Below are 25,023 nucleotides of genomic sequence, written 5' to 3'. Positions count from 1 at the left end.
GGACGTATGGCCCGCACGTTGTGCGCCTCGTATAAAACTTCGAGCTCATATCCACCCAAGCGCCATAACAATACCCAATCAAAAGACAATTCAGAGAAACAATTTCCCTCCCGAACGTCCCTAGAGCGCAGATGGCGTCACCGGAGCATCGAGAGCGATAGCAGCACCGGCAGCAGCGACGCGAGCGTCTGGACGACAGGCGTCCAGGCGGCCAAGCCACCCCGTGGCTCCGGCAACCATAAGAACTCCACGAACGCCGGGACCATGCCCGAGATGTGGCCAGGAAGCGGCAGACGTTTTACGCGGGTCAAGACTCTCGAGGAGGGCGCGGCTGTATTCTCGGCGGTCAACCTCGTCAGGCCGAGCAACAACAGCGAGAGCAGCGATACCACGACGGACACCACTACCACGACCACCGCCAACTCGAGTCTTCTCATCAAGTCGGCTTCGCGAGGTGTAAGTAATTTGAAGGGAATGAATTGTAAACAAATAACATGTAATTTTTATAAAGTTGGCAAAAATACTGCTTAGAGCTTGGATTAGTAATTATCGAGTAAATGGAATCATTCGAGTGCAAGTTTGTAATTCGAAACACTACTCTCCAGACACATGTATCGATAAGAACGGTCAAAATTAAACATCACACAAGTCAAATAAAAAGAAAATTCAAGAACATCTGCTCGTCGACTCGTAATCCCTCAGCCTGAAATATTCTCGTGTGCGCGAGTTTTCGACTATCTAAGCGCGAAGATATTGCTTATCGGAAAAACGCAGGTATATGAGCTCCCGCCTGTTGCATCTGCCGGAATGTAGCGGGTCATTTGTCAAATAGTAGATACACGTGTTTGTATTTATTCAGTCGGAAATTGTGGACCAGCGCGCGAGTTGGAACGATTTCAAATTTCGAAACGAGAGACAATCGTCGAAATCCCGCCGTTGTACATAAGCCTATTTGCATATTTTTGGAATGGAATTTTGTTAGCTTATTTAATCGATTATATATACCCGTGCTAAGTGAATACTAATCAGGTATGAGTAATCTCGAAAAGCCGTACTATCATTATCAGATGTTTTATTCAAATTCAGATTACTTATCGCAGACTTTCGGCGCGTGATCAAGCGATGATGCAAAGTCATCGCAAAATATGTAATACGTTTTATCGCATTAGCATAACAAATATCTCAGGCCCGCTTCTACACAAATATTTCACATCTCATTAATAAACAAGGTCTCAAGCTTCAACAAAGGCAAATGATATTACCTGTACAGCTCGATTAACCAAAGTGCCACCTGTTGCAGTTGCATCAGGAGCGTCGCGGAGTCGCGGTAGAACGCGAGGAAGTAGTGGCCAAGGAAGATCTCGCCAGTGATTGCGACGAGGAAGACGAGGATAAGGAGATGAGGGAGCGGGGAATGCCCGACGGCGAGGAGGAGCAACATCAGGACCGGGTCACGCGTAGCGACAGCTCGAGCAGCTGGAGCTGCGCCGACGATACCGTCCACTCGGCTCTCGACAACTCCCGGGGCTCCACGGACGACGGGCTCGTCATACGGCCCGTCGGCGAGACGGCCGGTAAGGCTCTATTCGAGGTTCCTATAACCGAATCGTGCGTCACCGATCGAAAGTGATGCGCGCGCGGATGCGGATATTTCATCAATTTTGTAGCTCGCGTTCTCCGCTCGGGCCTCATTAAAATTTTGAGTGCCCGCTCCGAGCCCATAAAAGAACCCGTCAAATCCCCCGCGGCATACGAATCACGCGCCGCGTGTAATTTCCCAACGTTGACGAATATACGCGCACCTGTACAGCCTCGCCTCCGCTTTGCTTGCAGAGAACGAAGGCCAAGAGCCGTCGAGGAGAAGTCCTCCCGAGAAGGATACGGAGCCGAGGGAAGAGGACGAGTCTTTGCATCCGGTCGATCGACGCCCGCGCCGGAAATCGCGAATCGTTCGCAAGGCAGAAGCCACCGCGGAGGACCAGGACCAAGCGGCCAGCCAGTTACGGCCTCTGCTCACGTCCTCCTCCTAGCCACTGCTGCTCACGCTGAGACAGGAGACTCGCGACCCTCGTCCAGTCTGGATCTAGGATGTATGTTAGATCACGTAGTCTTCTGGCTCGGAATAACGAGCGGGTTAACTCTCCTTCGCACCACAGCAGCTTTATATGATAAACGCCAGCTCTCTCTCTCTCTCTCTCTCTCTCTCTCTCTCTCTCTCTCTCTCTCTCTCTCCGACGGTTATTATTGTACCCGCGCGTTCCATCTTTCCCCGCGAGATGATCGCGCTCGTTATTTCTTCGGCGGAGCTCTTTATTTAACTTTTCCGCCGTGTGGAGAGAAAGACCGGTGGAAGTTTTTCTACTTGTACTTATGAGCGATGTACGCTTGCGAATCGATTTCCTTTTTCTCAACTGGACCCGCCACGGTGCGAAGATAGTACGCAGTGCATGCACGCGGTGATTATCGAAAAATTAACGGTCAGCCGAAGCGGGGAAGGGTTTTGAGTAGCAGGTACAAATTATGCGCGTCGAGAGTTTCGCGAGGAACAACGTTATACGCAGCCGACTTCGTTCGGAAATTCGAGTCTCCCCGAAATCCTAAACCCAATTACACAGCGAGCGGGCTCCGCGCGACAACTTTCGTACTTGGAAAGCTCGCGCTGCGTACGTATAGGTATATAGGGTATATGCGCTGACGGGAGAGGACTGCAGCTCGCCGGGTAAGAATTCTATTATAGCTGAATTTGTATAGTTTTCAGCGCCACTGACGCTGTGCTACTTGTGATCTTGTTGACTCATTTCCTTTTCTTTTATAGACACACACGCGAAACGACTGTTATACACTCGTTTTAGTTGAATTTTTCTATGTTTTGTTGCGTCGGTCTGTTTCGTTGGGGAGAGATTACTCCGTTGTGCAGAGTCTTGTGATACGCGAATACGATAATATAGAATGGGAGCTCGCGCGGAAGAAACTCGGCAAGTACGGCTATAAAACACTCGTGTGTATAGTTTTACTAACGAAGGAAATTGATATTAGAGAAAATGTGCATAATTGTGTATTTTGAGATGACCATACCTTGAGAAGATATTTTTGTAAACACGCGTACAAGATGACTCGTTAAAATTGTTTGAGAAATAAAAGAAGCTTTAGTTTTCAATTAGACGCGTCGTATGATCGTCGTTCATTTGACACTCGCTCTTGTGAAAGGCTTATGGGGGACAAGAAGAAAAATATTTTCCTAAAATTGAGAGAGTGTATATTATCGAGCAAAAGAATATAAGCAACAATGAGATGAGCGAAAAGTTATTATTAATTCCTCAGGATTATAACCAAAGCAACAACGTTCCTCAAAGCACGCGAACACAGCAATCGCGTGTGCACCTATAAAGCATATAACGATGTATGTTCACGAAGAGAAAATAAAGGCAAAAATAATGCGACACATTCCTTATGATATATTTTCAAACGATCGCGTCCCGATGGGACGCCGTTGTATCGACATATCCTAAAATTATATTTTTGTACTTCCATTATCGGTCGCCAAGTCGAGTGCCGACTCGCGGTGCTTTTAAGTAAGATAAAAAAAATAATAATAATGTTATAATAATGACAGAAGCATACGTATAATACAGACACACACGCATACACAGGCAAATATTTATTAGTCATCGTATATTCGTCCAGTTGCATTCCCGTCTCTGTCCTTATATTCCCTTCTTATAAGCTTTTGCGAATAAAGTCATGTTAAATTCAAACGTAAATCGATATTCGTAGATTGAAATAGTTTGTCTGACCTCCTTTGCAGTTCTTAATTGTTCTGAAGGATATAACAGCAGTAAAAATATACTTGCCTCGAAAATTAAATTAGAGCTCGATTAAGAAACAAACATTGATACTTAATATTATAGTTTCGATTTGTATCTGCAGCAAGCGACTAAATGTTGACAATCATAATTTTTCTTTGATATACACTTATTGAATTAATTTACTTTCTCAATGATCTTGGCATATATTACATTTCAAGAGGGCGAATAAGCAACTAATTTGTTTGTAATACCGAATTGCGATCAACCACGACATAGTTGCGAGATATTTATAATGTATAAACTTCAAACTTTGTTGAATCATTGAATGATTAATAATTATGTAATAATAATAGGGCAACTATTACGTCGTGGTTCATCGTAATTTCATTCTTATTATTTTTTATAAGTAAATTAGTTGCGTCTGCTTGTATAATATTATGGCGTTACTTTGACTTTTTAATAGACTTATTCAGGCCTCCTTAACAAAAAAGCATTTCAAACTATCAGTAATTGAGTCCTTTCTCGTGTTTCTGCAACTTATATTCGACTCTTAGTACATACAATACTTCATTTACTGCATTGTCATGGGTACAAGCGAGGCCAGCGAAATGTGATATATTTGTAAATTTCAATGGATATTCAAGTCGTTGCGCTTACGTAACAGTTTATCATTCAAAAATTGTAAAGCTATTATTTAATGCCTATAGGATGACAAACAATTCGTAACGTAAGACACAGTGCAATAAAAATTAAAACCTGACATTTTCTCGGTAGTTCGCAGCGTCTATGTTTTGTACAGGCACATGACAAAATAACATAGCCGCAGCTTGATTGTATGGATTTAAATTAAACGCGAAGACATGCAGGGAGATGTTACTATATGTGTCGTGTTGTTCGTTGTAAAAAAAGTCTCGCTTTTCTCCCTTCTCTGATTTACCATGTAGAGGCACAAGTTTCAACTCTATCGATCGTTGTCGATGACAAGTGCCATCGTTCGTTCACGCGTAATGTAAGTACGACAGTGTATATATAAATGTATATTTATGAAATGAGAACAATCGAAGGGATCAATGACACGATATTCGAATCCCTTAAGATGAGGTATTTTTATGACCGTATCGGGACATTTGTACAAAAGGACATTTACTTTATTTCAAAGTTTTAAAAAACCATGCTAAGCTGAATGTGTCCATTGTAAATATCAATGCAAATAGTAGTTTAGTGTCTTCAGAAGTCACTTACTTTAGTAGCAAAGAAATTGTAACGTATATATAGCTAAGGATAATTCCCATGAATCCAAATTATTGATAAGAGTGTTATATAAAGTATGGTACCTCGTAATGAAATTTAATGTTATATTATTCGAATAAAATGTTCATAGCATTATAAACTTATTTCAATTGCCTCCATCTATAGTATATTCAACTAAATTAACGATGTGACAAGGCCAAAATAGAATACAAAACCTTAAATACGCATAGACAGCATCAGTAGCTTCGATTGATATATTTGCAACATTTCTTCAAAAATTGATATCCCAAAGTCGAAAGAGGTCAAAACAAAAACAAATCATCGTTATATACTTGATAAATTTTTAATAAAATAGCAAACAGCACATCAGCTATATTGCTGCAGTACATGTTTTTCCTTTATAAATCTGAACGACTGTGATTGATGGGCGTAAGGACGCAGGGCACGGAAAAGTAATAAAAACAGATTCTTCGAGACTGCAGATGGGAAGACTGCAAGAGAAGAAGCGCGTAATAGAGTCAGCTAGACAGTCCAGTGACAAATAGAAATTTATCGCACGACAAGAATTCAATCCTCGTGTTCAATAAATCGAGTACAAGACGATCAGACCATGTACTGATGCGGAAAAGTAGCCGATAAACTTGCTCTTTTCCCACGGAACAACGGATTTTATTTTTATAACATGAATTAAAAAATTTCAGTAACAATATTTAAGTGCAACAAAAAAAATTAGAATAGAGTACGTTAATTTTTGGAAATTTCATGTTTTCAAACCTAAATTCGTTGAAGTATGATTTACATCATATTTCAAAGTGGAATTTCGATTGTTTGAAAAAGGTTTACTTTTTCGCCAGTTCCTTTGAAGGCACAAAAGGAATTTAATCGGCACCGGCAAAACATTCTTTTCATACTTTTCAATGTGCTCGGGAGCATGATCGATATCGATATATGCGACGTTAAATCCTTTTTAGACTCGTAGTTTCCAACTGCGAAAATTAAAACTTAACTATGTGACATGTGACGTTTTTGGAAAAATAGTGTGTATGTTTCTTTACAATTTCGTAATAGAGATCATAAAAAGCTTTAGTACTGTATTTACTGCGAAAAGTCATCAGCAATGAACGAAAATATTGAAAATAATAAAAAAACAGCGCAATTTTAAATGTAGACGTAATGGGAGAAATTTCCAATATTTTAATATCGAATCAGAGCAGTGCATACTAAAAAATGTATAAAAATTTGTTTTCCAAACTTTTATATACTACTTATTTATATTTTTGTGAAAAAAACGAATTATTCGGATTACTGGATAACGTCCGTGCCTGAGTTAAGTAATTATCAGCCAAATCTTGACCAGGCACTAACAAAGTGCTAATTTTGTTATGTATATATATTTATGATCCGAAAAATCTGCATAAAAGACAATCTTTTGAAAAAAGTATTTTTCAGACACGTTTTTATAGTTCTTTTGCACTATACAAATAATAACGCAATCACCACTCTATAAGATCATTGCTCTTATTATTATTATAGAACCATTCTGTCAGATAAAATCACATTCTTTAAAGGGGAATCGAAATATTTTATGAAAAATGTATCATCGTTGAATAGAATATATTATATCTATTTATCGAGTAAAAAGTTGGATGGTATAGCAACATTTGCCATAAGTGACTTCATCGCGTAAAGATACAACTTGTTTAGCATCGAGAAATTCTAGGTGAAATAGACTATTTGTAAACAAAAAAAAATCGAACATGTCATCGGTAACTATTGATAACATAAATTAGCAAATATATATATATATATATATATATATATATATATATATATATATAGCTGTTGAAATCTTCATGATTATTCAAATTGTGCAAAAACGCAATGTTGCTAACGTATCAAGCTTTCTATTTTAGTTTCTTTGTATTCTCCGATAAGCTTTGTATGAGCATCATTATTTTTGTATCAAAAGTTGCAAGACTAAACTGAATGAATGAATGCAAAATTTTCGTTTATGACCCTCACGGTTTCAATTATTACAACGCACACTCTCAGTGTTGGAAAAATTCGATGCAGTTATGTAAGCATTTGTAAAAAATACATCATCAAATTTTTCTATCACGAACCCTGGTAGAAAATTAACGAGTGAAAACCGTTAAAAAGTTAAGTTTAGTTGACCATTATTATCAAATTTGAATGTAAAAAAATAAAGCAAAATATTGCTAATATTTTAGTGATGCGTGTCTATTATACCAACACAGTATTATTTTTAAGTTAAAAATTGTTTTTTCCTTTTTTTCTTGCATTAAAACGTTTGCATGTTTTATTACAAATATTTGGATTTTTGACGATTGCAAGATATTTTTCTATAATTTCTGGATTGTAATAGTCATTTGACAAACTTCAAGCGAATGTTCTGTTCTTGTGTTAATGTGTATATCTATGCATTTATAATGTTTAAACTCTTATTTATTTAAATTGTTAACCACAGCTTAGCTAAGTGGCCCAAAACTTAGCTTATTAACCGTAAACGTTTCTACCAGGGAAGTCTTCATTTCTGTTAATAACAGTAATCGTCAATTAAGGGCCAGCCAATGTTGTATACAGCGACGTGCTTTTAATCGCAAAACAGGTCTCTATTTGTAATACTGTTAAAAAATTCACCACGTCGTGACTGTTATAGCTGTGACCTGTAAACGATCTCGATGTTAAAAAAAGAAGTCGTATGACAGAAAATTAAGTTTAACAGAGATATTGACGTTACGAAGGATAATGTTTGAGTGTACAACAGTTAAGTATGTTATGTATAATAAAATGAGTTGGGAGTTCAATGTCTTTAAATCTTTGTTTTTGTGTTTCTTATCCTCCTGCACATATTTTTGCGAAACGGATGACTTATTTATAGGCGACGTTTGGATTGGATTGGACGAACTTTTATAAAAAGTAATAAGTTGATTTATTCAAATTTATACGAGGATATTATTTAAACTTATATGAGAAACAAAGCATATCTTTTATTTGAATGTTAAAAATGTAATTTATAAACTTACCTATTCCAAATAATGCTTACTTTGAACCAAGGACAATCCGTGAGAATAATATACCTGAAAAAAATTGAATTAATTTTTTTTTTATTAAAAAAAATACATTGAATTTTTAATGAAACGCGCACGAGTACAAAACGGAAATATTTTTATAGTTATGCCTTTGAAAAACTACGAGGTACACATCTTTTTGAGTTAACAAATTAGGATGTGCAATGTTTACACAAGTGTTGTATAACGTCAAAGGTTCCGGATTCAACTTTTATTCAAATTATTTTTTAGTGCATTTATTTATCAAAACTGGTTACGACGTTTGAATAGCTATTTTTATTATTATCTTTAAATTATTTTAATTTATTTCATAATGATTTGTTTCGTTCACAAAACTGTTTTAGTTGTGAATTAGGCTTTACTGCAGGTTATAGAGTGTTAAGAAAATAAATATTTAAATTTGATTGCTAAATTTAATGGACATTAAAAACTCAAAAACTCTTATATTATCATAAAAAGTTGAAGGATTCGTATATACTTAGCAAAAATTAAAATATCGATCCGTTCATTTAGATATGTTTGTACAGAAATATATTACTACACGCAGATTCGTCACCGGTATTCCCCGCCCATCCTCTGACATAATCAAAATAAGTATTTATAAAGCTTTTTATAATTAAATTTCACCTTCATACTGAATATCCTACAGTTGATAATTGAATTGTACTTAATTAGCAAAATCAGCGGATGAGAAAAGTCATTTAAGAATTAGAATCTCAGTACAAGCATGGCGCAAATTGTCAAAAAGATCAAGTTTACGCACGAGCCACCTTGAACCCGTGGCTCTGCTTGTCGCATAGTCAAACATGCCGGCTCCGGGCCCAATAAACGCTTAGCTGCGTATTATGTCCCTTTCACCGCTTGAGCGCGTGTACCGGCTCGACTCACGAGTTCGAGTATGATTCGACCGCAGTCGCACGCGCGTCGCCAGTCCTCCCGTGCCGTGATGACGCGATCCACGAGTTTTGGAAACTTACTCTATCGGTCCCATTGATCATTCGAAGAATTTCGTTGATGCATTTATTAATCTGATCGTATTGCGCGTGTGTAAGTGATTTTTTTACCCGGAAATCGTACATGAGGATCTGTTCATAATGCCACGTAGGGACAATCTTAAGTTTGAAACTCTGCGAGAACAGGACAGGTAAGTCTAAAGAACCATGTGCCCTCGTGTTGTCACGCTCTCAAATATACTGGTTTTATTATACATTTCCTTTTGTCGTCGATTGTTACTCGTGTGATACGTGAACATCTATTTTAGACAATATTACCTAAATTATTGTTTATAGAAATCGTTAAAAAAGAACGTCTCAAATCCGTTTACAACTAATTATGAATAATAACTTGCGTAATTAAAGTTAAACGCTAATCAAACAAAAACTAAATTAAATTAACATGGAACATTTCTTCGATACTATTCGCGATAGTGTGCGTGGTTACTATTTTTTTACGGTTTTGTATACAATAAAAATACCCTTGCATCATTAGCTTATGTGTCGTATGAATTTAATTGAATATAAATTTTGAAAACAACGCAGAAACGTACAATCTTTATGAATCTTTCTATGCCACATGTGTAATTATAGGCTTAGTACTCACATAGGATAATATTTCAAACGCGTGTAACCTCACGCATGATACCGCACATAGTATAGAGAGGATAAGCAATGAACTTTAATTTTTGCCTCTGACGGCTCCCACAAAAACGATTACCCCCTACTTGTTCATCCATGTGCTTACATAATACCCTGTAATGAATGTTTGCATTCGGCCTATGGAACTTTTCATCGATTCAGCTTTGCTACTATTTCTGTCGTCCAACATTCTCAGTATACCTTTTTTCCTTTACAATAATATTCACAATTATATGATTTACTATACATAAAACAAATTGATGACAAAATTATATTGTATATTTTGTTAAAGTTTTCGTAAAGTAGAACTTAACGTATTCCTAAAATAAATAGCATTTGACAGGAGCAAATATCATGCACACAAAGTGGTTATTCTAACATACTACAAGCTATTATACAAACAAAATTGAAGAAGACATTAAGTTACACGATATCGGTAATGACATTTTTATGCTCAATAACAGTAATAATTCATTTTTAATGAAGTATATAATCACATTTATATCTGTGATGTTTTCTCTTTCCATTTTCGTTTTTCTTTTTTCACGAAAAAGATACGATGTATCCAACTAATTATTTTGCTCCTAAGAAACTTGAAAGGGATCCAATCAGACTTACGTGTATTTGATCTAATAGTTTCTCTAATGGTATAATACCCAACACAAAGATGAAAATAAAGTCAAAAATAAAAGTCGTATATACACATGACACGAGATAGGTCTATACATGCGGACAAGGACATTGCGAGGACTTTGCGGGAAGTATCTAATTGGAGCTTAGTAATTGAGGGCGTCTTGGCGGTATAAGTGTACGGAGGGGCTGAGCGTTAAAGCTGCTTCGGATCGAGCGACAGTATTGAAAATTGCATTGTACCGTGATCCTGCGCTACACTTTTTCTCCACCTTTATCTCGTCAATTTCTCAGTATCAGATATCCGCGAGGCTATATCAAAAGTGAAAATCGTACCCATTTTCACTCGCGAGATTTCACGTGCGTATTGGATAAAATTTCTCATTTTCCGCGTGCAATTTGTGAAAAAAACGCCTTCGTGGGGCATGATATTACGCGTAAAAGCGTGGATGCTACTTTGGCGCATTTTGCGCCGGTATTTGGATACTATTTCCATATTCCTGGAATCGAGATTCATATCGCCTTTGGGTGTTGTCCTACTGCTGTATTTGCATGTTAAGAAGAAAATCAAAAGACTGACGGGGTATGCTGACGCGCGATGGTAACTCTATAAGGTTTGCTTACAACATCGATCGATAACTTTGATCAAGTTGAATTATTTGAAACGTAAGTGTTACTTTTTTATTTAGGAATTATAGAGTCATACATCAAATTTTGACCATGATCGACTGCAAAATTGACCACCGTGTTTCTGAATGATTTTATAATATTTTAATTTATTTATTTATTGAGAAATTAAACGGGCTAGAAGCTCTTTACAAATACTGCGTAATATGCAGGATAAAATTAAATACAAAATAACGAGATAGAATATTACGGAACGGATATACAATCAAGATTAAAAGAGTATTAGAAAATAAAAACGAAATTCTTCAATCTCAATTTAAATCCGGATAGAACAAAAAATGTTCCAAGATCTACGCAACCTATTAACCGTTGAAAAGAATACGAAATTAGACGATGACGATTCCTCACAGAGAGGTCGATGGTAACGGAGCGAATACACAAGTTCCCTGTTACGAAATTTCAGCTTAATTGCGTCGCAGGCAACAAAATCGTGGAGAACCTTGAAGGACAGCAGGCAGTCATGATAGTGATGTAAACTCATTATCGTCGGCAAGTTAAAAAATTGAGCTAAGTCAGTATAGTCATGCTCACACCTACTCATAGTGCGATTACATTTAAAAGTAAGATATCTGATTATAAGATGCTGGACGGATTCGAGCCGACCAGACGCAATCTTAGTGAAAGGGGACCAGATAGGTGAACAGTAGAGTAGGATCGGTAGGACCAATGACCTATAGAGATAGGCGGTGGTGCCATGATGCTTAAAATCGGACATAATCTGTTTGATAAAACCTATCTGCCTGCTGGCCTTCGAGGTCACATAATCGATGTGGGGCCCAAACGTGAGCGCAGTGTCAAAAAGGACTCCCAGGTCCTTCGCGACATCAACTCTGTCCAATGCTCGCCCCCATAGCCAAAGGAGAACGGCCGCGAACCACTGTGAAAAGATATGACATTGCATTTGTTAATGTTCAAGCGCAGGCCATTCTCCTCTGACCATGACACCAGGGCATCGAGATCGGACTGCAGCAGTTCAGAATCCGTTTGAGACTCAATACACGAAAACAACTTTAAGTCATCCGCGTACATAAGAATGCGAGAATTTTTGATACGAGGGACTAAGTCGTTAATACAAAGACAAAACAACAGCGGTCCCAGGTGCGAACCCTGGGGAACACCTGAGGTAACACAAACAATCGTCGAGATACAGTCTCCAAAACGGACTGCCTGCGAGCGGCCAGATAGTAGGACGCAAAGAGAGAATGGAGAGCCCCACGCACACGAAAGTTCCAAAGCTTCGACAACAGTCTCGAATGATTGACCCTGCCGATGCTTAGCGAGAGCATCTCATAAAAAGTCATTGAAGATAAGGAGATCGGTGAGCGTGGATCTCCCCCTGACAAAGCCATACATTTTAATACGAAAATAATAAAAAGATCATTGGTTTCTATATGAATAATTTAAAATTTTCATACTAAGTAGTTGATCTCTTTTACGTTGATTATGAATAAGAAGACGATAGAACAAAATTAAAAAAAGCTATAAAAATATATTGATTGCTTTTGTTTTGACTTTTCTATCTCGTGTAAACTATTTTGGCTATAATGCGTGTATCTTATGAATAGAATTTTATTCATTTATTTTATTTTTAGCAAAACAAATTTGGCATTCGGATAAAGCATTTGCTTTCAATCGATTGACCAAACTTACAAGTCGCGTCTCTCTGGAAAAGATACAAATCATCATCGCATTTACGACTAATCAATAATCTACAGTCTATCGCGACCGTACAGAGATCTGCACCTCGACTTTTGATAAGCAAGCAAGGCGCAGGTGCAACTCGTCTCATTACCGACCCGCTGCAGCATACCGTCGTTGCACCGCCCACACAGTAGTGTCGCTCGCCGCAGTACCAACTACCAGCCGCAGAAGTCTACCCCGATGCAAGTGCCTCTCGAAAGCGTCGCGCAAGCTCCGATCGATCAGCTGTCACAGCACCGTACAGGCTTCTCTCCTCGGCATCGCCGATCTCGAATCCACACGTCCCCGAGTTTTCCATCCAGCCGAGACAAAAATCGCGACGAAGTTAAGAACCGACCGAAAAAAGACAAAACATGCGTCGAGTGTTCGCGAACGTGCGGCGAGTGAGGCTCGAATCTCTGCTTGTCTCGAGAGTTTCGCGCGAATGAGCCTCGTCGGGGATAGCGCTACCGCAGGATCTCGCATCAGCTGGTGCAGGAGGCGAGGAGAAGGAGGAACAGGATGATTCTGCCGTCGTCGGGTGGCCTCGACTTCGATGCGGGCTCCGGCAGAGAGGGTAGCTACTTTGCTCTCCAACCCTCTAATCTGAGCTCACCGAGCTCCGATGAGGTCGCCGGCTCGCACTTTCTACGGGAGCCTTCGCTCGAGCACGACAGAACCAGCCTCTGTCCTGGGCTCTTCTATTATTACTGGCATAAGTGAGTTGGGTGATGTGTGTTGTAGTGGAATGAATCGAGACGAAAGAGTAATTTTTGTTTGATATTATTGTTGACGCGGACTCGCGTAACTGTGATATTTAAATTGCGGGGACGACTTGCATGACGCTCTGGCCTTTTCAGCCTTTCGCAAGGAAACTATACCGTTAATGTAATAGGATCAGTGAATATAGTTTTGGTATAGATTTTTTTAAAAAAGAAGCATTTTCAATTGACAAACGTAAATTAAAAGTAACGTATGTCGAATTTGTACAGAAAGTAGTAATCAGAACATGGTAAACAATTCAATGTGGATAGATAACAAAATTTAAATTTTAATTCGAATGAAAAAATATTTTCGAAAAAGTTATTCGTAAATTTAATAAATGCATAAACTAGTCGCGCCGGAAAATGCATTATCTTGTGCTGGTAACCAAGACTGCGGAACGGCACGAGCGTAACTACCTACAATACCGACGATCTATAAAATAATATGCCAACGTTAGATTCTTCCAATAAACCCATTAAATCGCGCTGTATTCTGTTCGCGACTAAGCAGAAGGTGAACTGAACTGTAGAAAAAAAACGAGTAGGATATTTTTAAATGTCATCTTCGCTATACATACAAAAGTCTTATCTGTTCAGTTTAAATTCTCAATTATTATTTCTTAAAATAATACAACATTTCTGAAACATTTATTTGCTGCTATACAGTAGAAACGTTTTTTTACCTCTGAATTAACAAAATGGTAATAGAAACAACTTTCCTATATGCTTTTGCAGCTAGATAATGAAAAGTAGGCGATCATAACCTTATTTTTTCACTTTCACTGCGTCAAAACCAATCTGCATACGTGCAAAACATTTTCATCGACTAGTTAATAATTTATGATCGGCTATCTTTTCATCGAAACTGATAGATATCTGAGTATCGTACCTGCTCAAGCAGACGTAAAACTAATATCGACAAGTGCTGGGATGGCCCGTCAGCTGGTCGAGCAGTGTCGCCTGTCATCTGCAATAAACTTGAAACGACTGAAGAAATAAGTACTTGGTCTGAGGTTCAAGCATTATTATCGCAGAATCTTGTTTCGCAAACCTGTCCAATGATGACAAAAAATGTGCACGCGTAACATTATTTAGCATTTTCGTACTTTAATTAGTTTTAGAAAATCAATTTCAAGAAATGGGCACTAAGGTTATTAATAAGCGCTTAAGTATGTGTATTAAAAAAAACAACAACAATAATGTCTGCCGATTATATTTGTCATATAACTTCAAGAGATAATTGCGTTTAACCTTTTTCTGACCGACAGTTATTTTCAACTCGCTAAATTTCAGTTTTACTAACAATTTTTAACGTTATTTCATAACTATCATTTTCATTGTGAAGCAAGATAATACTCTAATAAAATTAATGTTGGATGAATTTATTCTATTTCCAAATATACAATTTAAAAAAAAACCAAGCTTAACAATTTACTAAAGTGATTGTTAATTCTCTTATAATTTTTCTTCTACTCGTATTTTATTGCAAGATTATTGTAACCCGAAATAACCAATTTTCAAACGGACTACTATTGAGGTAAACAAACAAATTCAGCTTTTATCTCGACATTACGTTGAAACAGTAGTGTTAAAATACTGATGTCCTTCAATAGAAGTTTATTGTCAATAAAAATAGAAATTACATGCATCGGTCGAACTGCGACTAAGCAATGTTCTGCGCAAGAACCTCGGGTGTAGAAAAATATGAGAATACGAAACTTATCATTTAGGTAGTACATGTAAATTAAAAAACATGAAAATCGTATCTAATAACCCAAATTTTCTGATTACAGACCATGTCTAACGAAGAAACGCATGCTGATCGGTGGCTTCATACTCGCAGGCCTTCTATTGATCGTAATACTAGCGTGCAGTTTATCCGGTCGAAGTGGCCAGAGCAACCGGGAATTCGTTGAGCTTGTGCCGCCAGACCCAGAACAGCCACTGCCACCGTCTTGGAGCAAGCTCAGATCGTTTAAACATGGAGCCGTTTGTGCAGATGGCGAGCCTTGTGCTCTTATTGGCAAGTACGCATCATTTTCGTTTACTTTTTTTTCGAGTAAAAACAAAACTATGACGTTTAAACCTGTTATACGAAAATCGATCGGAGCGGAGAAGATTTATTAGATTACTAATTTATGATTTTTTTCAGAACCATACTTGAGCGTAACGGATCAGCCGTCGATGCGGCTCTTGCTGCTCTCATTTGCAACGGGCTAATTAACATGCAAAGCATGGGCTTCGGCGGTGGATTCATTATGACAATTTATGAAAAAGAGAGTAATCGTGCTGTGATTTTAAATGCTAGAGATGCTGCTCCAGGAGCGGCACACGCCTACATGTATAACGGAACCGTCGCTCGCGCGTCACAGGCTGGTAGGTTTCTTTTAATTATATATCATATTAGTTATATAGATTATATAAAAAGACAATTTAATTGAGTTTTACATTTTTTTAAAGCTATATTATTTGTGAGAATATTCAGGTATGCCTTTATGAGCACTTTTGTTTTTCGCGTTAGGAAATTTTTAAAGTTTGTATATTCTTTTCATAAAATATATGGCATTCAATTTTAAGAGGCAACAATATACCATAAAGAGGTCAAATTCATAAAGAATTTATAAATAAAAGTTCATGTATGTAATACGCATTATTATGTCACAAAAGGTCCACTGGCAATATCAGTTCCTGGTGAGTTGGCTGGCTACTGGGAAGCTCATCAAAGATTCGGCAAACTGCCATGGGCCGAAATTTTCAAACCGAATATCGAACTCTGTGAGAAAGGATATAACTTGACGAACATTCAGTACGACGGTCTTCTTTCGAATAAAACCAAAATCTTTCAAGATCCTTATTTGAAGTGAGTTTTCATCAATACTCGATGACTTTATTCAATCTTTCTGAGACCAGAAGCAATGAGACTTTATACTTATGTATATAGTGAAATGTTTAATAGCGATATAGATTTATTGTAAACGTATACAAACAAACACGTCATTCAAATCGATCATTGTACACTTGTCGATCGTAAATCAACGTTTATTACAATTCTGGCACCTATTCCAACTTTTTAAATTTGAAAGAATGAAATCTATTTATATTATTCTAGGATGTCGTAACAAATAATAAAATATTTTAACTGTCGTTTACAGAGAGCTTTTTGTAAATCGTACAACGGGTACATTTTATAAAGCCGGTACAATTATTCGACCAAAGAAGTTATGCGAAACCATGAGAATAGTCGCAGAAAAAAATGCGACGGAGTTTTACAATGGGACCTTAGGAATGACGCTAGTTGAAGATCTCCGCAAACGCGGAAGTATTATCACCTTCAAAGACTTAAACGATTATAGGTAATTATTAAAATATCTAATGAATTAATAAAATATCTAAGGGGTGAATTTGTTGACTAATATGCAATTGCACAAATGCAGGGCCAAATGGGAAGATCCCGTATCAACAGAATTATATGACGGTACAAAGGTCTATACTCCAGGTCTTCCTGCAAGTGGTGGATTGCTATCGCTCATTCTAAACGTTTTTGACGAGTTTCATTTTACACCAAATGACTTAGCTAATACGAGTTCTACAATAAAAACATATCATAGGATGATAGAAACTTACAAGTACGCTTATGCCCTTCGAACTGAATTGGGGGATGTGAAGCTACCCGAGGTGATTATTGTTACCAATATGTCTGTAGGGAATTTTCAATATATGATTGAATTATATTAAAGGACTGCTTCTGTTTTATAGCTATTTAAAAATTTAACGTCAAAAGACTACGCTCGTTCGATAAGGATGATGATAAGAGATAACAGAACGTGGGAAGATCCTGTTCATTATGGAGCACCAAATTTTACGAACCCGGACGATCACGGCACAGCACATATTTCGGTCATCGCTGCAAACGGTGATGCTGTGTCCGTTACAAGTAGCATTAATATGTAGTAAGTTTTTTTGGTCCAAGTACAATAATTGTTTGATAAACTATTAATCATAAATATCTATGATAAAATAAACTATCTTTTAACACTCATTTTAGCTTTGGAAGTGGTGTAGCAAGTGAAAATACGGGAGTATTGATGAACAGCGGAATGGACGATTTTGGTGTGCCAGGCCTTTTAAGCTATTTCGGTATACCGTCCAATCCAAACAATTATATTGCGCCAGGAAAGAGGCCATTGTCATCAATGAGTCCAACGATTTTTGTGGATAATAATGGAGATGTCAAAATGACAATAGGAGCTGCCGGTGGCACCAAGATTACTACATCAATTCCCTTTGTAAGTGTTTATGTGTTTTCTAAACAAATAACAAATTCGATAGAAGTTTTATTAGTGTATACCAGTGCTGCTATTCTGTAATTCGTTACAAGGGCATATCTGCTGTTATCTTAGATATATAACAGATTCGATAGATACTTATAAATATACTCAAACTAGATTACGAAATACGATATACATTTGGATAAATTTATAATGCACGTAAATTGTAAAGCGTTTGTTATGTCTAAAATATCACTGGGTCGCTTTTCCGCTTTTACATATTATGTAAAAATCACGTGCATGCTATACAACACTTCGACAGTAAGTTGATTCAGTAAAATCTCTCTAACTCAACAATGTAACAGGTGATAGCGAGACACTTATGGATGGGCAACACGGTTAAGGAAGCGGTGGACGCGCCGCGAATACATCACCAGCTTTACCCGATGGAGGTGTCCTACGAGTACGGAGTGCCAAAACCGGTAGTTGACGGACTGAAGGCCCTTGGCCACAAGACTTCGCGTTACAGGGGCCGCGGTAGTGTCATATGTCTGCTCGTCAGGGTTAACAACACCATCTACGCCAACGCTGATCACCGGAAAGGCGGAGATGTCTATGGTATCGATTGAGAGGGGTCTTTATTGCTACAACAGTCACGACAAAAATCTCACATTCTTACGTCGAGAGACAAATCTTAATCGAATCAACTGATGCCTGCGAGTTTGATTGGACTTCTCATTGTCTTGATTCTGTAATGTTTAACTTTTGGAAGCGAATAAACAAGATTGGATTTGACAAAAGATTCAATTAACTTACGTTTGATCGAGTTTTGTAATAACAGTTTATTTTAATGCCTATACATTATTATCTCATGTGGTTTTATGAGAGCTAAATTATATTTTAGAAAAGTTATAATGGCATAAAAGGGAATAAAAGTATAGAATATTTGTAGATTCTTTTTATTAAAAATATAATTTTATATGAATTTAAAAACATGCTTATTATTGAAATATGTATACGGTAGACAAGTTTAAATGTTTTTAAAAGTTTTGTTATTTTTTCACTGTTAAAAATATTATGAATAGATGCATTTATTTGTCCCCATGAGTATCTTAAAATAATCATGATTATTAGAAGTTGAGATCACTTTCAATGTATTCAATTTTTATAGACAAATAGACAATATTCAGTAGGAAAGTTTTTAACTACATAAATATGCTTTTTTAAAAGTAGTTAAAATATAAGAATTAGTAAACACCATTATCTTTTGACTTTTTTCAAGAACTTAAAATATTAAAATTAGTTTAATCTTTACATTCGAGCAGTGCTCATATTCTCGTACATATTCAAGTACCTATAATCCCTATATAAAAAAGTCATGACCGGATGAAGTGAAGCCAAGAATGCGTCAATATGAATGGCTCATTTAGTGCGCATGCGTCAAAAGTATCGTTAGAATTTTTCGATTTGTTTTTGATTTCTAAAATTGATTCTAATATTAAAAATGTAATATAATACTATAATACATATTATAATTTGTGTATTTATAATATTCTAGAGACATTCTACTCTCGAGACTATTCTATTCTCGAGACATAACCTTAAAATTTTAAAAGGAAGTTGGCGACGAAACCGCGGGAATTTTGAAATTTAAATGAGCGCGAAATGAATCATATATTGTAAAGTTTGATATATTTCCGTGATAGAAAACAAATATTAAACATATCAATCAAGTATTTATATTCTATTTAATAAATTAATGAAATTATAGTCTACTACAGTACGCGCAGCGCACTGCGCCACGTCTAGTACAATTTAAAATATCAGTTTGACTCAACGTTCTCTATATATCCTTGGCGTTGGTTTATAGACTCTTAAACCTTCAGGCGTATTCGCTATTTTGAAGACTCGTAAAACTATAAATGGCATGCAATGTGCGCGTTAATTTTATTAATTCGAAACAATGACTAACGAGTGACCCGTGTCACATGAATACACCAATACTTATACTGCTCCGTGCCTGTTTGTACTTCCAGCTATGAATCTACGTTTTTCTAAATTTCGCATAAGTAAACGGATTCGTATAACTTTTCATGGCGTACAAATTATAGGTACATACATACAACCGAACAGATGTATAGCTTGTGGAACAACAATTGTTTACGAACAACGAATTTACTTATTTAATCTTTGAACCCATCCTTTTACCAAACGTTATAATAGTTCTCTATAGATCAACTTCAAAGATAATGCATTCTTATCGATTATTAATAATCAATAAGTAAATTAAGTAGAATTAAATAAATAATAGCTTAATTTTGTAAGCATTTATTCATGCGAGAACTTTCAAAAAACGTATTCAAAATGGCGGGAGATATCGATAACGTCCAGTTTTATCAAGATTGTAAAATTTGGTCCTTATACAGATTATAAGAATATATTATTGAAGAATAAAAACAAAATGAACGAGCATTTTATTAATCTTTTCTCCTACTTGCAAGAACACTTTATATTTTGTTATCCTAGCTCTTAAAATTGCATGTGTAGCAAAAGATAACTAAGAAACATTCGATTCATATAAGTCACAGATATCATGACGAAATTAAAAACTGAAGTAAGCGTAAATTTGCTATTATGAAAAAATATAAAATCAGAAATACAAATGCGCACAACTTTTAGCTGTGCAAAACAATTTCATAAGCAATATTTTGATAAGGAAAACATGATCGCAAAACAGAAGAATTTCGTTGAAAACTTACCGATGCCGCGGTTTTATAATTTATTGTTCTTCGGATTACAAATTGCTTGGTCGACTGATTTTCACAGACTAAGACTTTCTGTGACCGGCGGTGAAGCAAGCAATCATACGAACTTCGGATAACAGCCCTGAAGATTACAAATAATTTTAAATTGCGTTCGATTGCGGATAATTAATATAATTTTGATTTGATATATACATTGAAAATCCATATACAGCACATAGAAAGTGGAATCGGGTAAACCGTATAATGACTTTAATAGGAGCTCGTTCGCGAGATTTTCCGATTTCACCCGAAGTTTTATCTTGTTTGCAATGTAATCAAGCGAGATTGAACAATCACAACATTCGTATCTGCAAATGTTTTCAATAATTAATTGTATATTTGTAATCAGGCATTTAATATAATGCATGATGGAGTATACGCGAGATAAGGAGAGTTTTACTAAAAATAAAAATATTTGACATATAGTAAATGATGTGTATATTTTTTACTTTTGATACATCTTATCAATGATGTACGCGTCAGAGGATTAAAAATGTATATACACATATATAGGTAGTCAGATAACGATTCAAGATTCAAATATTTTTTGTATTTTAACTAGCGCGCCATGCGCGGCCTTACGGCCGCGTTGGCTTCCCGCCTTGCATCGCTTCGCGCTCGCCAGGCCGCCCCCGACGCTCGCGCTTTGCGTTCGTAATGCCTGTCGGTGCTTATACAGTATTATCCTGTTTTTTTTCAATATTGTTGTCAAAATTTTGATTGGTATTCTTCTGGCGGTCATCAACACTATCATCAAAACTACTGGAAAATTAGTAACTTAAAATAAAGGCCAAAATATAACTTTCAGCTTTTAATAATATAGGAAAATTACTGAGAAAATAATTGGGTTGGATGGGGCATGTTGCACCGAAGTTATTATTGAATTTATGTATCAAAAAATCGCTTTTAGGGTTGTGTATGTCAAAAAGTGTTTAAAAAAATGTTTACCACGGTAAAAAGTTGTATTTTGAAAATGTTTACAACTTTTACATTTAACATTTCCATGTCAAACGTAAATCCGTAATGTTTTATGGCAAATAATTGGTTTTTAGCTGTAAAAAAATCGATTGTGGGCTGTTAACTCGAGTTCTAAGCATTTTCATGATTTGATGTTAATGGGAAAAAGTTGTATTTTTCAAAGATCTATAACTTTTTTTGTAGAATGCTTAGAATTCGACTTAGAGCTAAAAAATCGTTTTTAGCGATTTTTGGAGGTGACCGCATTCTGCGTATACGTGCAGTATCAAGCCCAAAATAAATCTGTCAGCTTAGTATTACGAGGGGAGTTCGCACACAAATTTTTAGCCCGATTGATTAAAGTCTTTCCGAGATTATCGCATCACAGGAAACTTTTTATTAAAAAAACGCTTAAAAATCGAACAAATTGTGCCCGCATTTCAAAACGACGTAGAGGATCGGGATAAAAATAAAATAGTTTTTTAGCTTTTGCAAAAGGAGACTTCTCCTAAAATTTCAGCCCGATCGGTCGAAAATTGCGTGAGATATCGCATCTCACACATTTTTCGCACACGAAACTATAAGGCACTTCCGTGTCGCGGTCGTGCCTAAAAATGAAACTATATTATACTACATTTTACGAAAGGATGCTCAACTTATACCACCAATATCATCGAGTGTGTTTAATTAAGCAATATTTTTTATTAAAAATTGCGGATATCAATACGTCATAACTAGAGAATACTTATGTAAATATAATGTTTGCATTCACATCACTCATAATTTGATTACATTGAAAATAAATGATTAGAAAAATGCAAAAAATATTAAGAGTTATAAATTCTGCTGGCACGTATACTATCGCGGATATAGTTGCGCAAGATAAAGCCAAAGTATAGTAAGTCTTGTGGTGTTTGTTATGTATACAAATTAACGTTTTATGTTTTCTCTCGTTTTTTTCTGAGTTTTCTCCAAATAAACCGAATGGAATAGCTAATGCACTTGTCATAATTTAAACTGCATAAATTTGCACTGTTAAAACTTCAGTATCAGAATTATTTAAAAAATATAAAGTATAAGCGTGTAATAAAGATTCAAAAGAATCGCCGAATCAAAAAAGTAATAAGATAAGGGTGGTATAAAACACGACTTGCTAAGCCCTGTGTTGTTTATTTTTACTTAATTTTTCACAACCAAAATTTATATTTTCAAAATGTCTATTTCATACAAAGTTTCGAATATTTGCCTCTGCATATACTTTTACATATATTCTCGTATTTTCACAGCGGCATCAAGTTATTTGCAAAGTGACGCGTAAAGCGATCGCGTACACACACGCCGCCGAGAATTTTCACTTTCGTGCTTAATTTCATTTTCACCGACTGTAAAAAAAATCGAGCGCGTTGTCGAGTTGGAAAGTAATGCGACGCGACGCTCTTCTGCTGACACTGCAGATCGCGCAGAAAGAGGTGTCTTTTCGAAATTATTATCCGGATACAATTTGAAAGAGTTCTCGAGAGAGCACAAGCCTCGGGAATAAATTTATCCCCTGCGACGACTCGATCGGATCGTTCGAGTATAGTCTCGATGTGAATCTAGAACAGTACAGGGCGTTTACCGGTGCGACGGTCGATGCAAACGCGTTTTTTTCCCAAGGTGTTCATCGATTTCTTTTCAAGCCCGAAATGAGTAATAAATAACATTCGGGATCGGTAGTTCCGATACACGAATATTGTTCGTGCGCCTGCGGTGGCATGAGTCACCGCAAAAAAACTGTTCTGCACACGGCAAAGATTACGGCGTTACGCGTAGTAAGCGGTTAATTTTATGATGAAATAATTTGATTTGATGAAGGAATAGGTGTTTTTACGGGTGAGTGAACGGACTCTTCTCGGGCTGTTGATGAGTCATTGTTTATACTTTAACAAACATGTTGCACAAAGTAATATAAATTATTGGGATTTCTTTCTACAGATTACGTACGCATGGCGACGTATGCTATATACGGATATGTGTATACGAAAGTTCAAAGACTTGTAAAAATCAGGGATTGCGTATACAGTTCTAGACGTTACTTTTACATCATTTAACTTTAGATTTTGCAATGTACTGACGCATCAGGAAGAAACAAAGTTCGCGATTGTTTTTCGTACTCTCCTTTCACGAAATTACTTGATTTATTGCCAATGAAGCACTGATATCGCTTGATTGTCGAGTATATAAACAAGTTGTGAAAAAAACATGTAAAAAATGATTAAATGTAAGAAGCACGTAACAATGTTCCAAAGTTTCATTATGTTTATCGATTGAAAAATTATTTTGAGTGCATAATTATTTATAGCATTTAAGCTGTTTTACGTGCTGCCCACAATGACGCAACATCGAAAAATGGGACAGAATCAAAACAACCGGTCTCTCGCCGGCTCTCTGAATAAACAGAGCGATGGCTCGAAACTATTGTTGTTTTTCAGCCGGCGAGCAGCTGTACCCGCTTATAGGGCTCGCATATACTCATACTATACTGCACTCGCCTCGCAGTCCCCGCGAACGGGCTGATGTTCTATAGCGCGAGTAAAGGTTCGGTGTTGTACATATCATTGCTTCTGCGCCCAAGGTGCAACGCACTTATGCAACCCCGTTTCAAATTTAAAGTTTTCCCGAACATTCTAGACCCTTCCAATTTTCCCTTGAACCTGTTCGAAAACGCTGGAAACACGTCGAAAACTCGAAGCAAACAAACGGCGACATAAATTTTCGATCAGGGACCGTTCGAAAAACGTGTTTTTCTTTTCGGAGCAGCTCTCGCACGCACACATACACACGTGCGGTAACATCCACGCGAGAGAGCCTCTCATCTCGTTATCTCCTTTTTTTGTTTCGCTACCTCGACTAGTCTGACGACACACACACACACACACACACACACACACACACACACACACACACACACACACACACACACACACACACACACACACAGAGTCACTCACACGTAAACGCGAGTATCTTTAGCTGCGCCGCGTTTTACAGAAAGAACGTGATCTTACTCGCGTATTCGCTTCGGAGCCGCTTTCCGCCCCTCTTCTCCGCTCTCCTCTGCAGCCGCTGCGCGAGAGATACACACACCTTACGAACTCGTATATACCTAGTACTTATATCTGTATTTGTAGCCTTCAGGCATGTTTTGCACGAGAAAAATGCGCACGTATGCCCACGAATCTACAACGAGAGGCGATAGGCACTAATTATATACTTTTGCGCATTGAAAGTATGAGGATGCGCGTAAGTTAGTGGCTATCGAGCTCGCACGCTTTTGACTATTAGTCATGTCTTTTTTTATAAACTTTTTGTTATCGCTATGTATATTGCTCGAGGAATTCAGATAATTTAAAAACAGTCGATGTGTCAAATCGGGAAAATGCAACCTTTGTCGTTATTTCAAAATGGAAG

The 25,023-nt window shown here is 37.0% G+C and overlaps 3 protein-coding genes across 20 annotated transcripts in view; 2 read left to right on the top strand and 1 right to left on the bottom strand.

The window, feature by feature from the left end:
• Positions 1–5,200, top strand: part of LOC100678032 — a 46,131-nt gene extending 40,931 nt beyond the window's left edge. For 3 of the 4 annotated variants that reach the window (XM_008211519.4, XM_008211510.4, XM_016982130.3), the window contains 3 exons: positions 125–456; positions 1,301–1,574; positions 1,834–5,200. In XM_008211519.4, coding sequence (XP_008209741.1) covers positions 125–456; positions 1,301–1,574; positions 1,834–2,030 — 803 coding nt within the window. In that variant the 3' untranslated portion in view covers positions 2,031–5,200. Of the gene's footprint in view, positions 1–124; positions 457–1,270; positions 1,575–1,833 lie in introns of those variants that run through there. The other variant, XM_031924578.2, reaches the window with a different exon arrangement.
• The window catches only part of LOC100118569 (phytanoyl-CoA dioxygenase, peroxisomal), a 70,538-nt gene that overhangs the window by 44,824 nt on the left and 691 nt on the right, over positions 1–25,023 (bottom strand). For 3 of the 12 annotated variants that reach the window (XM_008211543.4, XM_016982131.3, XM_031924583.2), the window contains 2 exons: positions 20,572–20,698; positions 8,105–8,158 (listed from right to left, as the gene is read on the bottom strand). The gene's annotated coding sequence lies outside the window, so the exon portion shown is untranslated. Of the gene's footprint in view, positions 1–8,104; positions 8,159–9,748; positions 9,814–14,433; positions 14,596–15,339; positions 15,551–20,571; positions 20,699–20,769; positions 20,920–24,620; positions 24,888–25,023 lie in introns of those variants that run through there. The other 9 variants (XM_008211535.4, XM_031924582.2, XM_031924584.2 and 6 more) reach the window with 7 other exon arrangements.
• On the top strand, positions 9,052–18,634 carry LOC100118496 (scoloptoxin SSD14). Of its 4 annotated transcripts, none has more exons than XM_001602401.6 (9): positions 9,052–9,293; positions 15,338–15,571; positions 15,697–15,920; positions 16,212–16,404; positions 16,697–16,897; positions 16,979–17,219; positions 17,301–17,494; positions 17,590–17,830; positions 18,178–18,634. In XM_001602401.6, the coding sequence occupies exons 1-9, from the start codon at positions 9,244–9,246 to the stop codon at positions 18,439–18,441; spliced, it is 1,842 nt and encodes a 613-aa protein (XP_001602451.2). In that variant the 5' UTR covers positions 9,052–9,243; the 3' UTR covers positions 18,442–18,634. The 4 variants fall into 4 exon arrangements, with proteins under 4 accessions (XP_001602451.2, XP_003424878.1, XP_008209830.1 ...); XM_003424830.5 differs by lacking the exon at positions 9,052–9,293 and adding an exon at positions 12,954–13,499; XM_008211608.4 differs by lacking the exon at positions 9,052–9,293 and adding an exon at positions 14,771–15,081.

The sequence above is a fragment of the Nasonia vitripennis genome, chromosome 2 (genome assembly GCF_009193385.2).
Source record: "Nasonia vitripennis strain AsymCx chromosome 2, Nvit_psr_1.1, whole genome shotgun sequence".
Lineage (NCBI taxonomy): Eukaryota > Metazoa > Arthropoda > Insecta > Hymenoptera > Pteromalidae > Nasonia > Nasonia vitripennis.
This window is presented reverse-complemented; position numbering and strand designations above follow the sequence as displayed.